The sequence below is a fragment of the Bactrocera tryoni genome, chromosome 4 (genome assembly GCF_016617805.1).
Source record: "Bactrocera tryoni isolate S06 chromosome 4, CSIRO_BtryS06_freeze2, whole genome shotgun sequence".
NCBI classification, from domain to species: Eukaryota; Metazoa; Arthropoda; class Insecta; order Diptera; family Tephritidae; genus Bactrocera; species Bactrocera tryoni.
This window is the reverse complement of record NC_052502.1, coordinates 52257594-52274030: the sequence shown is the minus strand read 5'-3', so window position 1 is coordinate 52274030 and position 16437 is coordinate 52257594. Positions and strand designations below refer to the sequence as shown.

General features: G+C 37.0%; 1 protein-coding gene across 6 annotated transcripts in view; it reads right to left on the bottom strand.

Annotated features, from left to right (window-relative positions):
- Window positions 1-1001: 1001 nt before the first annotated feature.
- Window positions 1002-16437, bottom strand: part of LOC120774162 (neurobeachin) — a 713474-nt gene continuing 698038 nt past the window's right edge. For 4 of the 6 annotated variants that reach the window (XM_040103580.1, XM_040103581.1, XM_040103582.1 and 1 more), the window contains 7 exons: window positions 15451-15687; window positions 5401-8311; window positions 5113-5283; window positions 4751-5014; window positions 4406-4602; window positions 4129-4280; window positions 1002-2040 (listed from right to left, as the gene is read on the bottom strand). In XM_040103580.1, the coding sequence (XP_039959514.1) occupies window positions 1950-2040; window positions 4129-4280; window positions 4406-4602; window positions 4751-5014; window positions 5113-5283; window positions 5401-8311; window positions 15451-15687 (4023 nt within the window). In that variant the 3' untranslated portion in view covers window positions 1002-1949. The remainder of the gene's footprint in view (window positions 2041-4128; window positions 4281-4405; window positions 4603-4750; window positions 5015-5112; window positions 5284-5400; window positions 8312-15450; window positions 15688-16437) is intronic. The other 2 variants (XM_040103583.1, XM_040103584.1) reach the window with 1 other exon arrangement.

Below are 16437 nucleotides of genomic sequence, written 5' to 3'. Positions count from 1 at the left end.
AAATTTAATATTACAAATTTTTCTGTTAGCACAAACACGCTTTAATACAATAAAAACTAGTTTAATTGGATGGATTCAGGAAACCCAGCAAACAGCCAATGTCAATTTAAGGAAAAAAAAAATACTCTTTCTTTCTCATACGTCCTCGGGACCAATTGATGCGCTAAAATCAAATTTTTGCTACACAAAATATTTCCAACTAGTAAAATATGCCTCGTTGCACAGTGTATTCAAATAAGCTTAGAGTTTTGGACGAAATTATTTTTGCTGTTGATATTTAATGCAAACATACTTGCTGCTGTTGTGTGTGCAATTTATGCAAATACAAACATTTTTATTCATAAGTTTTTTTTTGTTTTTTTTTTTATATATATTTCTTTTAATTGGACGCAATAAAATTTTTAAACCACCTTTTGTTTAATTTCTTCCTTACACATACACATATACATAAATCTATACAGAGACAACATACACATAATACAACTGTACACAATGAGTTGGCTTTACATATACACATACACTTAGCTGCTGCGTATAAATAATAATAATCATAATTTACACATTTTCTTTTCACACACACATACATATACACAAATGTAATCATAATATGCGTAAGTACGTCAACTTAAGTGCCGTTTAACTTATGAATGGTGCGACCTATGCTCACATATATATTACATGTAAGTTATGTTATGTTACGTTATGCCATGTTATGTAAGTGAACTTAATGCTTTGTTGTTGCGAATCCGCTGCTTTAAGCACCTTTTTACTTTTTCTACGCGCTTTTTAGTGATTTTCGTTTATTTTCGCTCTTCTTTAGTCTACGCGCTACCGTTTACAACGCTCTCATTTTGGCTAAGCTTTAATTTTTTCTCTATTTTAATTGAAACATACAAATTTTGCTTTAAAAATTAATGCCTTGCTGGTTGCTTGTGCTGTAGCGGTCTTACCTACAAATGTTTGCTAAGTTTTCTTTAAGTAAAATTGCGTTTCTTCAGAAATATTTTTTATTAATTTTTTTCAATTTTTGTAACGCGCTACTAATGCTTCGTAATGCTTCTATGCGATGCTGCTATTCTATGTTTGCTTTTTGTGTTCAACTTTGCTAGTCGCACTGTTAAGTTTTGGAAATACCTTCGTCTGTGTTGGTTAAGTACAATGCTTTTGCTTTAAGAAAAAATTACTAAGTTAAGTACGTTTCACTTTCTGTTTGGCCGCTTGGTTACGTCTTTGTTTGGTTTTTACGAAAGAACTGCTATTTCTATATTTTCTGTGTCACTAAAACTATTTAACTTTTTCTCTTGATTTTTGTTTTCTTATTTTTTTTTTTATTTTATTTATCGACTTTAATTTAAAAAAATCCACTTTAACCCTATTAAGTACTAAGTTAAGTTAAGAAATTTCAGCGCAACTTTAATTTTAATTTTAATTTAATTTAATTTTTTTATTTTTTCAATTTTCCTTTAAACTATTCGTAGCAATGTATTGGTCTAACCCGTTATTACGCTATATATGTATGTATGTATTTATCGGCTGTGTAATCCTATGTAAAAAATTTGCACAACGAAAACTCATAATTTTCTCCTAGCCTATGAAAAATCTACTAAGAACCGAAAGTAGCCGTCTACACGACAGCACGCTTGAAAACTCAAAGCAATTGCTACATTTGTTAAATTTATTTTTTATTCTTTTACTTGCATTTTGTCACTACAATTTTTGTATTAATTTTTAATTTTTATTTTGCTTTAACTAATTGTTTAACATTTTAAGTCCTGCTTATTTGCAATTTGGCCTTATTTTATCCACAATTGTTGTTGTTGTCGTAACTTCATCATGTTGTCTATAGCAGCAGCGACGTCTTAAAACTCCGCTGCTTTTTCTTATGTCAGTGTTGTATTTTTATGTACGTTATAGCCGGGTTTAACTGTACTTTTACCTTTCTCTGGCGCTTAGTACCGTTGTTGGTACTCGTGGTGCCAACGATTGAAGTCTATGTGAAAGACAATAATCGAGCCGGTAGAGAGACCAGCAAGGAGGTATCTGAAAAGATAGAGAGAAAGAGAGGAAAAAAAAAGTGTGGAATTAATATAAACGTTATAAAATAATTATATCCACTAGAGGTGTAGATATTCATATGCGGGTTAAATACTATGTTGCTCTCCTTAATCCTAATTTACAAAGCTGTCAAAGGTTTTACTAACAAACCCTAATATTAATTACTTAAAAAGTAATTCACAGTATTCAATTGTAATTCCAAGCATAAGTTAAATTGGTCTCTTCCTTTTCTATTACTCGGCTTTGGTCGCACTGAGATTGTAACTTCGTTAGACACACCTTTGAAAAATCTAGCGAATTGGCTGGGATTGAATTAAACGCCTTATTAAAATTATGCGGTAAACTCAAAACGCTTCGTCGATCTATGTGTCTGTGGTAATCTACCTTTAGTGGTTTCTTGCATGAATATCTGTGCAAGTAAGATTTATCGATTTTGGATCAATCTTACGATCTAAACAGACCTAACTTGGGTAGCGGCGAGTATTTTTATTTTGAGAGTATTGCTGATTCATCCGAAAGTTCTCTTCATTTGCAAGACCTCTAAAAATATAGATTTTGCCTTGACTAACGCATTAAGTATCTACTTCTCACAAAAAAGTTCGTCTCACGAGTAATATATCCCGAGTTGCCTTATGTGTGTAAAATTGTAAAATACGACCTCAAGTTCTTCAAAAATTTTAAACCTTGCTTTAAAATTCTCTCTATGAATTGCCTTTGAGCATCTCAAAGTATGACTGTGTCCGCTTTTTTTTTCAAATCATAACAGGACAAATAAAAAGTTCTCAACCTGCCATAGTAAAACACATTTTTTTTCGGCAAAACCCCTTCCATCAAGGATAATAGTGATTATAGCGACTCTTCAACTTTTGGATGCGCTTTTTGTAATACTACTTGTTCTTTGCATAAAAATGGGACTCAGTTTCGGCGATTCATTCCACGAAAATTTCTTCCCAGTCCTCTTCTCTGAGGACAGGAAATAGTCATTGGGGACCAGATCTAAATAATACGGTGGATTCGCAAGCAATTTGATCAATCCATGGATTTTTGCCATTACTTTCACTGCCTTGTGACACGTTGCATTTGATGGTCCTTAATTTTTCAAGGTAATCCATAAAAATTATTCCATGCGCATCTTAAGATACAGACACTGTAACCAATAGCCATTAATTGCGCTTTTCCCCGCTTTGTGTGAAATTCCTTCGGATGGCTGTCGATTGGATTTTGAAGTGAAATGATGGAGCCATGTTTCATCCATTGTCACGCAAAACCTTATTATTTTATTACGCATGAGCATCTTCAAACAGTGCTCCGAATGATAAACTCGTCGTTATTCCTGGCCAAAAGTGAGCTCGCGCGGCACCCATTTTCCACAGAGCTTTCTCATACCCAAATATTCGTAAATGATATGATGTATAGTACATGTTCAGTTCATATCTTTAGAGTGCCTTCTATCTCAAACAACTTCATTTTAAGCTTATCCAAAATTATTTTGTGGACTTCTTTGATGTTTTCGTCGGTAACAACCTTCATTGGGCGTCCACTGCTTTCACTATCCTCGGTACTTATTTCACCATGTCTAAGCTAGCATACCACTTTTCAACGTTTGATTTTTCTGCGACAGTGTCCGGATACTTATCAACAAGCCAAGTTTCAACAGTAGTTTTTCCCTTAAAAAAAATTCTCAACACACCAAATTCCTTTTATCCATTTTTTTCATAATAACAAAAGTTGCTTCACTCAAAATGATATAATTGAAAAACTAGTGACGCGAAAGCCATCCCATATACACGCGCACCTTCTGAAGGTTAGGACTAACTAAAAATCATTGGATTTAATTCTAGTACAGTTATCTATGTGTTAGACCGACTTTTCAATTGACCTGTTATAGTATACCCCTTTAAACGCAGGGACAGACATTAATTATTTAAAATCAATTCTTTTACTTAAATCTTCAAAAAACCTTTTTTATTGTCTTATTTATTTCTATAACATATCTAAAATATTATCCTAAATACTCAAGTTGATACGAGTTGTAATCGATAAAAATAATTAATAATCAAAGTTAGTACTTACTTTTGATCGTGCGTCAGCGCCAACGAACGTATTGCAGCATTGCAAGCCGGGAAGGCATATAACGGTGCCAAGTTGAAGGTTCGCCAGACCTCCACGATGCCGCGATCACCGGCAGTCATCAGATATTCACCATCACGTGAGAGCAACATGCACTGAAAATGCAATTTAGAAAAAAGAAAAAGGAAATAATATAAAAGAAGCGGTAGATAAATTTGGATTTTGAAAAAAGGTCTTTAAAGTAATTGTGTCAAAATACCAGACTAACTCAATAACTAACCTGCAAGTTGTCATTGTGCGTTTCGTGGCGCAACTTTTTGCCATTGATAGTGTAGGCGGCCACATTACCCTTATCATAATTGACAACAATGAAACCCTCGCGAGACATGGCGATCAATTCGGGCGAATAGAAGTCCACAGGCGGATCAAGCGAACGCAAGAGATCACCAAAGGTGGTATGTATCAGAACAGGACCGTCTACAAATAAAGGCAGATAAATGTGGAACAAACATTAATCTATTGCAATGAAATACCGCAGACATTATTTTAAGCTAGACTCGGTACTTAACTGGATCTAACATTTTTTTTTTTAATTTCCTGTCAAATAAAGAAAGATAATACTCACTTGTCGACCCCGAGACCACTAAACCTAGCTCAGCGCTAATCACAACCGAAGTTACTGCTTGTTCATGTCCCGTTAGAGTGGCACGCGGCGTTGGTACATCACCCTCACCGACAATACTCTGCGTACGCGCATTCCAATGCCACAGCAGAACTGTACAGTCTGCTGAACCCGATGCGATGTAACAGTCCGATGTTATATTGCACTCTGAGCGTGCCAAACAGGTGACCACACCGAAATGGCCGAACACAATTTGCACAATCTTAGCTAGAAAGAGCGAAGTAGTGGGAAAAGAGCACATAAATAAATATACCATTTAAGAGCTGCGGAGAGCGGCTGCAATGATATGGGTTCGGGATACTTACCAGTTTCGGTGGCGAATACACGGAAACTGTTGTCCCAGAAGCCGCAAGCAATGAGGAAACGGCTGTCCACAGTTGTGACAAAACAGTTGGAACGGATCTTCAGCATTTGACTGAAGTTGTCGCCCAGATGCCGACGATTCATGGGGTTATTGTGACCTGTATTTTGTGCAGCTGAAGGTGGAAAATGGATTAAAAGAGAAAGACAAAAATATTAGAGTTCAAATTTAAACAAATATTTAGGAGCGGCAATCATATGAAAAGTTAAGGTTTCTTAAAACCGCAACTTACACAAGACAGGATCGATGGTCAGGGGCAGGTTTGAGCCGGGCGATTGTGGCGACTCAGCATAGCTGGGGCTCTGGACGGATGCGGTATAGTTGCAATTCCAGCGATTCACGGCGAACTGATGGCCCGCAGTCACGGTCACTACCGATGGCAGCGACAATTGCGGATAGGTATTGGCAGAGATGTGTATAATTGGTGAGTTCTGATAGAATTTAAGCGACATACAGAGATCATCGGGCATGGCGCTGAACATCATCGGCGACAAATGCATTGCCGAACTGCGCGGTGGATGTGGTTCCATCAGTAGTTGGCTGGGTGTCTGGCCGAAATTACGGATTTGATTCTCCACAGCCTCACGCATAACAGGATCGCTAATAGCATCCAAATCTACACTACCCTCGTAAGTTAAGTAGTAAAAGACATTAGTGGCGCGTATAGCTTCTGGACCACGTTGTTTGTAGCCAAAAATCAGATCGATCCATTGATGTAGTTGGCATGAGACGAACTCCGACTCCAAAGCCATGCGGTTGATGCGCACGAATTCTTCGGGGCTCTTAGACCATGGCGGCAGCTCAACATCGTTGACGAGTGTGCCATCTTCGCGATGGCCCAGACGATAACTGGACGAGTTGTAGAACATTTCTGGCAGAAAATACCATTCGGGTATGAGTTCTTTAACGTCGGATGTGTCACGTTGGCAGTTTTTCCATGAAAGCGATATGGAGGAGAACAAGCGGTCGGGATAGTCGAATTTTCCGCCTTGCAGCGCTAAAAACATGGTGGTGAAGGGCTCAACACGTACCAACCAATTTAGTGTGAAACTCGATGTAGAATAATGGGTGCCATAGTGGAATGGTGGTATCGTGTCACTTTCCCAGCTCTCGTAGCGCTCTTCGAAATAGGCGCGTCGTGAGGGATTCAATGCACCTATCGGTTTCGAGAGATCGCGATAGTTCGAAGGCAGACTGAGGTCTAGTTCTTTTGTGTCATAATTGGTAAGCACCCATGGAAAGACTGGGTACTGATTGAGGTCATTGTAAGTGCGTCCTGCTATTGTATTGAGGAACATTAAGTACTCGAAATTCGAGATTTCGCGTCGTTGCCACTTCTGTGTCATATTAGAGTTGCGCATCAGCTGACGGGGCGACATCATCGAAGCGCGTCGTGTTTGTGGAATGCCATATTTGATGCCGACGCCAACACGCGGCAAAGCTTTGATGACCTTCTTCACAGTATGTTGATCGGGGAAAGCGAAAAGTATGGAGGTGCGACTAGCTAGGAAAATCTCCAGTGCCACATTTTGCAACAAGTAACGACGCGAGAAGATCGCGCGCACTTCTGAGAAGTACCATTTGCCATGCAGGTGATCGCAGTATTTCAGCACTTCGGGATCGATCTTCTGAAACTCTGGATGATCTTCGTCCACTTCGAAGAACATTTCAGTGCTAGTGATAGACACAGTACCGGGTGCCACAACACCGGGTGCAATTAGTTTCGCTTTAGTGCTTATATTGACCGGCCCTGTCAAATCCAAATCCAATTCACGGTCCTCTATCAACAGCTCGGCGTCATCCAACAGGTCGGCTGTATGCTGGGATGACTGATGACCGCGCGACACAGCAATCTGTGTATGGAATTCATCACGTGTCTGCAAGATGGCATCTTCAGGTGCACCATTTTCAATGGCCGCCTTCAGCGTGGCCTGTGGATGTGACGAGCCGCGTGGATTTTGTACCATACGTTTGCGACGGCGCGCATCATCCTCCCAGGCATCCAGTTTCCAAAATGTTTGCTTCTGCACAGTACCGCTGGCATCGCCCCAAGCACCATGCCTATTGCACATAATATTACGGACCTTTTCTAATAGGCGACTAGCAATCACGTTGTCACGTCGCCGCGCCGCGGTGATGAGATGGTCACACATGCGCTCCTCCTCGCGCCGCTCCAACAGCGTTTGTGCGCATTGTGACTCGAAATCGGCATGCTTGAGCACATCATCGGCACGCATACGATTCAATATGAATTCAGCTTCATTAGCGACGCGCACAATGTGATCCTTCATGGCATGCGACAACAGGCGACCCTCATTAATCAATTCAATAAACGCCAGACCGGCATGCTTCTGCAGACTGTTCTGCCACTCTTGCGAACACAGCAACATCACTAACTCGACCACGGAGTGTGAATTCTTGAATGTCGTTAGACCTTTACCCTCCATCAATAGCTCTTGACCGTGCGAGCCGACAAGCGTTTTCGACAGGAACGGCGCAAAGTCGACCATTATTTCACGTAACAGTGGACACACCGGGCCCAGCGCTACTTCCAGCTTCTGCGTAAGGCTCGCCTCACGCGAGGGCGTTGTCATCGGCAGCTGGCCAACGAGTGGTGGTTTCATTTGTAGCTCATCCGAGCGTGTGCCACGCTGACCCACATTGCCGGCAGCCGTGCCAACGCCCGCGCCTGACGCACCAGATGCTGTTGCATAACCGTCCGGTACGCGCACCACCGATATTTCCGAATCGGGTTTGTCGCCGCGTTCGCCGCCGGCACCCACCAACTGATGTGCGTGGTGCACTTGCATTTGTTGAGCACCCTGCGGTTGGCCATGTCCTGTCGTTGTTGACTGCTGTTGTTGCTGCTGTTGCTGCTGCTGCTGTTGTTGTTGGTGTGCATGATGTTGCAGGCCGTCGATGTCACGCATTTTCCCATCCACTGCCGACATACCGCCCGACAATAAACCACTTGCGGTGGCCTGTACACCGGCATCCTCATTCAAATTGACATCTGTCCAGCTTTCGTCGTTCGAGTTGGTCGGTTTGTTGTCATCGGCCAGAATTTCACTCGACGATTCCACTTCAGGAACTTCGTTCTCCGTTGAATTCATGTTCAACGAACCGACATCCGAGTCGACACTCTGCGTTGGCCGGACGTGAGTTTTAATGATTCATGCGGTTGTTGTTGTTGTTGTTGTTGTTGGTGTTGTTGTTGTTTTCGGTTATGTGGTGGTATGGTGGAATTAAAATGTTACGTTGTTGGTCATTAAGAGCCGTCGTTGTTGTTGGTTTTGCACGAAATTTGTCATTGCCGTGCGTTGAGTTGGCATTTGGTGCGGAAAGCGAAAATAAATCAGCGTGCGTGGAGGCAAAATGCAGTAGTGGTTGGAGAAAGAATGAGAGAGAAATTAAAGTATAAATTAATTTCATCATATTAACAGCTAGTTATGTGTGTGTGTGTGTGTGTGTTTATGATTGATTACTTGCTGACGAGATTGGCAATTGTGCGGTGAACTTTGTGACGCGAAAATGACAAATGGACAATGAGGTCACATGCGATTGGGTGCATTGCAAACAGAACACATGTACGAGTTCAAAGCATAGATTGGATTTTGTTGAAGACATGTGATATATTAAGAACAAATATAACCAACAAATTGGAAATTTAATTTTTTACTAAAACAAATGTGTGGCCCTTTGGATCGTTGCATCTGAGTAGGCTTTTGAAAGAGAAAAAATGCTTTACAAGTTTAGCAAAGAGGAAGAGCTTCCAGCAGATCAATAGATGAGGACTGCACCACGACCCAAGGTCGAATGTGCCCTCTCATAAATCCCAGCGACCCACCTGGCCCCAACATATTGATAAATTCCAATTTACTGCTAGTACTAGTGAGGCGATGTGATTTGGAAACATGGAAGTATCACCAACAAGAGCCTCTATCCTGCGCCTGCAGACTATGTAGTTATATAAATCCTTCTTGAGCTTACAGTGGCCAGGGTGGAATGTAAGAAAGTAGCCTGAGCTTGGCCCTAGGGAGGTTAATTACATATTTAAACCTGCTGAGGTTGTAACCTCCCATTAGCAACTTGGCATGGCGCATGCCTTGTAGTTGTTGCCAATATCTCTGTATGTCTGACCCTTCTTCCTTGCGGAGCAGCGTCGAGCTCATCAGCCATTTCATTCCAACAGAAAAAAGCTTAAATAATTTCTTATTTAATAACTTCCCGCTTTTTGGAGAAGAAATTCATGAACTAAGTCTCTTGAGAGGACAAAACTTCAAGAAAAAACTCAAGCCGTTCCCATTATATGATTCAATAAGTCTATAAGCCTTTCGCCTTCTATCTTAAAACCACTGGATTCTTCTAGTTAAAGCAAAAAATTTAGACAGTCGCCGTAAATTGATGTATTTGTTTCACCAGAAGTTCCGAAAAGAATTCACAGATTACTCAAAGTACATTGAAAAACTGAAAATCATAATGACCTCCAGCATCATCGATTTATGATCACTCGAATTGAACAGTGGTGTACCCATTCAAATGGCTTCGAGTCCTACACAGGAAAATCCAAGCTAAATACTTTCAGTTTACTTCGTAAGGTCAGAGGTCAACAACTATCATCCACAATTGATAGAAGTTACTGCACGAATTCCGACGGCCCAATATGAAAGAGTGAACTTCATTAAGGAGAGCGAACGTTGTTGTAATGAAAGAGCATGATTTTTTTTTCGTAGATTTTTCCTCAAGGGCTCACAATCGAAAAACTTAAACTGGTTTTATTTGCTTTGAAAGTAGAGTATTATATTATATCTTCGAAAATCACTAAACGTGGAACGGAAGAATGTCGTTATAAACAGTTTTTCGAAGAATAGTTGTTGAAAAATTAAAGAAAGAAGAACTCAAACATGGCGTTGAGAAGTCTAATGTTATTTAGAATTGTCGCAAACTTGCGAAACGAAAAATCAAAGGACTCGAAAAAACTAGTCCAAATTGTCTTTGCTATAACCGTTTTAACCTTTCCTATAGGAAGTTATTTACTGAATCATTATTATTTGTCTGACCATAAGCTTTTTGGCTTAAAAGGTTATATCTTTATGGTACTGACCAATTTGATATACTCGTATACTTTTATATCTAATTGATATATTTTTGGAGATATAGACTCTAATCATATAACTTTTCATGGATTTTGCAGTTCATCTTAAATAAATATGTAAACGGGAAATTTACAAAGAGAGGCTTTTCTAGCCTGTCACTTATATAACAAAAGTGGTACAATGTAACACGAATAGAGCCCCCATCTAGCGTATCTACTTTGCACATAAAAGAGCCTATATTCCTAAAGATGACGGAAATGTACTCAAACGATACATACATACTGAATTTGTAGAAATTCCGACTTAAGCGTCATCTAGCGTAGTGTGCTTTTAGGTTTTTGCTGCTCGAAAATTTATTTCTGAATTCAGAAAATAATTAAATTGAAGAAGAATTGGGAATTCAAATTCACATATATTTCTACGTATACATATATATTAGGGGGGAACAAAACAAAAAAATGAAGTATTTTTGCTTAGTACATGTAGAGTAGTCAATTTCTTACAAAATGATAATGTTTTTGATTTATAATGTTTTTTCATTGAATTATGAAAATGTTAAGAAATAATGTTTCCTTAAAATAATCGAACTTTAACCCGTAAGGTCTTTAAAACGGTTAGGTTTACAAAAAAACTGACACAAAGTCGCTTACATTACGCTGAAATAAGAAATGTTATAAAAAATAATCAAATATCCCTTAGCTTCCATCAGAAGCGTATTTTGTTCGACAGGAGTGTGCATTTCTTTTTCTGCTGGTTGTTTTCTCAATGTTGTATTTCTGTTCTTGCGCCAGTGATGACAACTGTCCCAGAAGTCATTAATTATTTAGGAATCAAAAATCAGAAACCAAATCACAAATCAATGGCGGCAATTTGAATTTACTTAAAGCTGGATTTCCGTCTACATTATTATTGTTGTTGTTCTTGACTTTAGCCAAGTCAGTGCGTATTAGACGACCGCAACTCAGATAAAACAGTCAACAAGATGGCTAAACATATAGACTAACACAGAAACATATTGACATTTACAGTTATGCGCATATGTATATTACAGCGTTGGACAAATATACATATATACATATAACGGTTAGTGACTGTCACGCGCTGCATTTAACAGATGGCAGTCGGTACGAATATTTGACAAATGTGAACTGTCATACGCATGTCAGATGGCCAGCACTTGGCTATAAAATACATGTGTCAATACCTATAAATATATATGTATATGTTATGTTGTATATGGAATAGTTGTTTATGTATGTGTTGGTGTAGTTGGTTGAAATGGCAATCTCGACAGCAAGAATGTTTGTTATGTATGTATAAATATGTAAATAAAAGTAATATGTAAAGACAAACACATACTCGTATATTTTGTATGTGTGTGTGTGTACTTAGGCATAAATTGTGGATATTTAACTACGGTGAATTGATACGTCAAAATCAGGTGAATTGTGGTGAAAAGGTGTAGTGCTTGTGTGTCTATATTGAAACTCGGTGATTGTAAGAGTTACTCAAAGCGTATGTGTTGCTTAGTTGTTGCCAGTTACACTAAATGCTTATACATATTTACTTAAACCTAACTAAATACATACATATGTACGCTTACAATTACAACTGCATACAAGTATCTTAGCTATAGTTGCGCAAATAACCTTAGATATGCACAAATAAACAGGTAAATAGTCAAACCGAAGTGGTCAACAGTGCGTATGAGTCATGCGTTCAAAGTAATGCTTTTGTATTGGCAACAACAAATGACGCACATGGCACAGTCTAACGCAGTTATGTAACCGAAAATTAGCAGACATTTCAGCATGTGATTCCAGGAATGCGTGGTTGTGTGTGCGACCCTGGATATTTCAAGGAACCAAGTATTTTTAGCCTATTGTGGTCGGTCGTGCTTTATGCGGAAGTGAATGAAGTGCGCAACGGCATGGAAACGAAGAATTTACAGAATACCATACAGATTTAAATGTAGATGGAGGTTTCTAGGTATTGTTGGTTAGCTTTGTGTTCGTGAGTTTTATTTTTGGTTGGGTTCTCTTTGGACATATTTTTTATTTTCATTCAAATGTGCTTATTCATTTGCATATAAACAGACATACATATGTATATATTTTTATATACATGTATACATATATTAAAGAAATTAAATGAAAAATATGTTACACAATCGTTTTGTTAATTTGAGGTTTATCGAATATTGCCAAAATTGACCATTATTGGAAACTTGAAAAGACTTCATTTGTCCACTTCAAAGTGAAATTTTATTTTATTTTCAACTATTCTTTTCTATATTTCTAATAGAATCAGCATTGTATTTTCGAATGATTATTATTTATATTCCGATGCTGTTTTGTTCTTTTCTTTGGGGGTGCTTTTTTATGTAGCGGGTCCCAAAGCCAGCGCACAACCCTGGGGAGGGATGTTTCGCTTTTTCACTTTAGCTCGCCTTCAAAGAGATGTTTCTGGCTAACCAGAGGATACTTGGTTTAAGACCGGAAACCGCGAACTGCTTGAGCCACATGTAAAAGAAGGCCACTCCCAAGTAAATGGTGCTCAAAAAATAGTGAAGATATCTTATCAAATAACAAGTTTTTCATACAAGAAATTGGATTTGATCCTTCAGTTTATATGCCAGCTATATCCTTTAGTGGTCCGAAATCTGTAGTTCGCAAAATAAGCACTTTCTTGGGGTGAGAAGGACGTGTGGAAAATTTCATATCGATATCTCTAAAAATGATGGACTAGTTCAGTTTTAAAAATCATTGAAATGTATTTACATGTGCTACTGAATACGATATTGATGAAATGAGAGCACATTATAGCCTTTTCACAAAGCCAAATTCAATTCCATTGAGATAATTTAGTAAAATAAGATTTTTGTTTTGTGTGGTAAATCGATATAAATTAGTGATTTAATCGAGCAAAGGCAGGTTAACTGATCAATTAACTATTTTTTAGTATATTAATGAAATGAGAGTCCACTAAGAATTTTGTTAGATAATAGCTAATGAAAAACTTTATTTATTTCATAGTCTGAAGACTAAAATACCCACTTTTTCAGAAAACAGAAAATTGAAATTCCTTCACATTTGGGAGGCATGAGAGAAACATGATTATAAGTATTGCTTTGAGACCTAATTATCAGCAAATGACTACTGATAAATTTTATGAGCAACATTTTCACAACAAATTTTCATATTTTGCGACAGTTGGGACTAAACTTCATGGTGGAAAGACCTTAAGCAGAGCTCATAAGCTCAAGCTGGTTAAAATACATATAATGCATAGTCATCGATTCGTCTCTGCTTTCTTCGCTATTGTTGTTATATGTAGTCATGCTCATTTTTCAAATAATTTGCTTGTGAAAGTGAAAAAGTTATCTTGAAGACTTCAACACAAAAGTGTATGGATAATGGAGTAGTTTTATATATTAAATATTCTAACTTTGCTTCTGCTGATTCAGACTTATAATAGTTGTTTGTTCTATTCGCCAATGTTTTATGTTGAGTTCCAAGCAATAATATTATAATTTATTTGTATTCAGCAAAAGTCTGAAGTATTTTTTCGTCTGTCGTGTTCTTTTCGACATACAGCGGCTTAAAATTTGTATTTTCTGAACGACATCAGTGGCGAACCCATGGATAATGATAATTCATAGGTAATCCCACTATAAAAGATAAACGACAATTGATAGGAATAGTTGCGAAGTTGTTAATTGATCGATGCATAGAGTCTGCCACTATCATAAAATCATATACCACTGTGATCAAATTGAAAAGTGAATTTTATCCATTTCATCTCCTTCAAAGTAATCCCCTCCTGCTGCAGTACACTTATGCCAATGAGTTTTCAAGTCATCATAGCACTTGGAAAACTCGCCAATGGTTGAGAAAAACAGGGTAAGGGTTCTCTATAAAGTTCTGTCACTGCAATACTAAGCGGTGCACTGTTATTTGCATATTTGTCTTCTTGTTGTTGTCTTGGAAAATTATTATTAAAATTATATCTATTCATCGGTAAGGGATAGATCGGTCTACGTCCATGATTTTGGGCCCCATATGACGGGAATCGTATATTATTTTGAGGATTGTTGTGATTGAATCGTTAATTATTTTAATGGCTTATATTACTTGCATTATTTTCTGTTTGATTCCTAATGAACTGTAGAGCGAAATTAGAAGGGTGTTAGACTCTATTTCTTAAGGCTTCGCTACTGCATTTGTCAAATCTGGTGGAGCCGATGAAACGAGATTATTAGAAACAGGTGCATTGAGACCAGTTATAAAGACTCTCAATGCATTTTGGCTATATTTCTTGTTCAGTTCCTTTGTCCATAAGTTCCTAACTAACATATTTACAAGTATTCCCTGTGAATTTTGGTAGAGTTTTTATTATGTCTAAAGACTCGTAGAAATCAATTTCCGAATTTATAGTTTCGAGGCTCGTATTCAGTATCCCCATTTGCCTGTGTTAAGTTATTCGAAGTTTGTTTGAGAGTATTTATTTTTGCTCTCAAGTTAGCTGTATTTGTAGTTAAATATAAGCTTAGCTAACAATTCTTCACTATTTTGGTTTCTTAGTGCTATATATTCAATAGGATTGTTATTCTTTAAAATGCGTATATTTAAAAGCCTTGTAGCGATATTTCTTTCTGCAGATTATAGATTAATTTTGAGTCATAAATTTGATATTGTTTTTTTTGGCTCTGATTATTATATGATATACCGAGTGAAGTTGGTTGTGTGTATGTGATTGTGAGTTTACATTTGATCAGGAAAATTGGTACTTGTTACATTCAATAAACTGTAAATTAATATGTCAATATACAAAACTTTTACATTTAAACATTTACACTGTTACACGTACTCACTCACATATATGTATATGTATGAGTATACTTATATATTATATATACTTTCACTAATATGTACATACAAATAGATGTATGAGTAACTAAATCTTAGATATAAAACAAAAACAATGAAGATTTTACATAAGGAGTGACAAATTACATATGTACATACAAATACGTGTGTGTGTTCTCATAATGTGTGGACAACAACAACAATTATTGCTTAAACGTGACTACTCAAAATATGATTTTCCACATTTTACTGCTATTTTCGATTTGTATTTGAAGCGAATTTTCTTTTCTAACAAAAAAAAAGGCGTAATTTTGTTACCTTTGGCAATTTTTTAGGCAACACTGGTTTCGGTGGTGACAATGGTTGTTGTTGCAATTTGCTTGTATGTTTCAACACTTTGGCATTGGGCGACGTTAAACCTAGTGTTGTTGTTATAGTTGTTGCTAGATTTGTCACAGTGTTTGCTTTTACCCTCTGTTCCGTTTTAGTGTTGGTCATATTTGGTGTTGTTGTTGTTATAGTAGTAGTATTATTGGTAGTGGTAGCCTTATTACTCTAATCATGCAAATTAGTAATTGATTTAATATACATATGAATACATAAGCGTACAGAATTTGATTATATACATATATATATATATAAGTATGTATTTATATAGTATATTTATAGATATACATTTACAAAACTTCGTGTTTATGAAATGCTATACTAGTTATAGAAAAGGTTTCCAGTTATTTTTTTTTAATTTTTCATATACATTCCATGACACCTGTTAGCTATATACGCATATATCGTGAACAATATAGGGTTATTTATATATAATATACAATCGCAGCTCATAATACATCCGAATATGTGGAACACATTTCTATGTATATATAAAATGTTTGGTTTCATGGCAATGTTATGATTAGTAGTGAGTGTTAGTTATGATAAAACCCAAGATCGCATAAGCATGTACATTTATGGAAATATATATATGTATAAAAAAATCACTATTTATAAAGTTTTCGCTTTTAAGGTGTTAAGTCCACTTGCAAGTTAAAAAAATATATATTTTGTTAACTGCAATATGCAATAACAGAATTTAATGTACTTTAATAATAAGGTAAAATTTTCGCAGAATATTCTCAAATATATATACATTTGATATATAAAATCGAGGTTTTAAAATCGCAAATGGATATCTCAAATAAAGCCTCTATTTGTGGTAATACCTCTATTTTGATAGAGTATGGAATTAGTGAAATTGAAGGATATATTTATGACGCTTGCTGGTCGAAGTTTTCAACTTCTTTTCCGGAC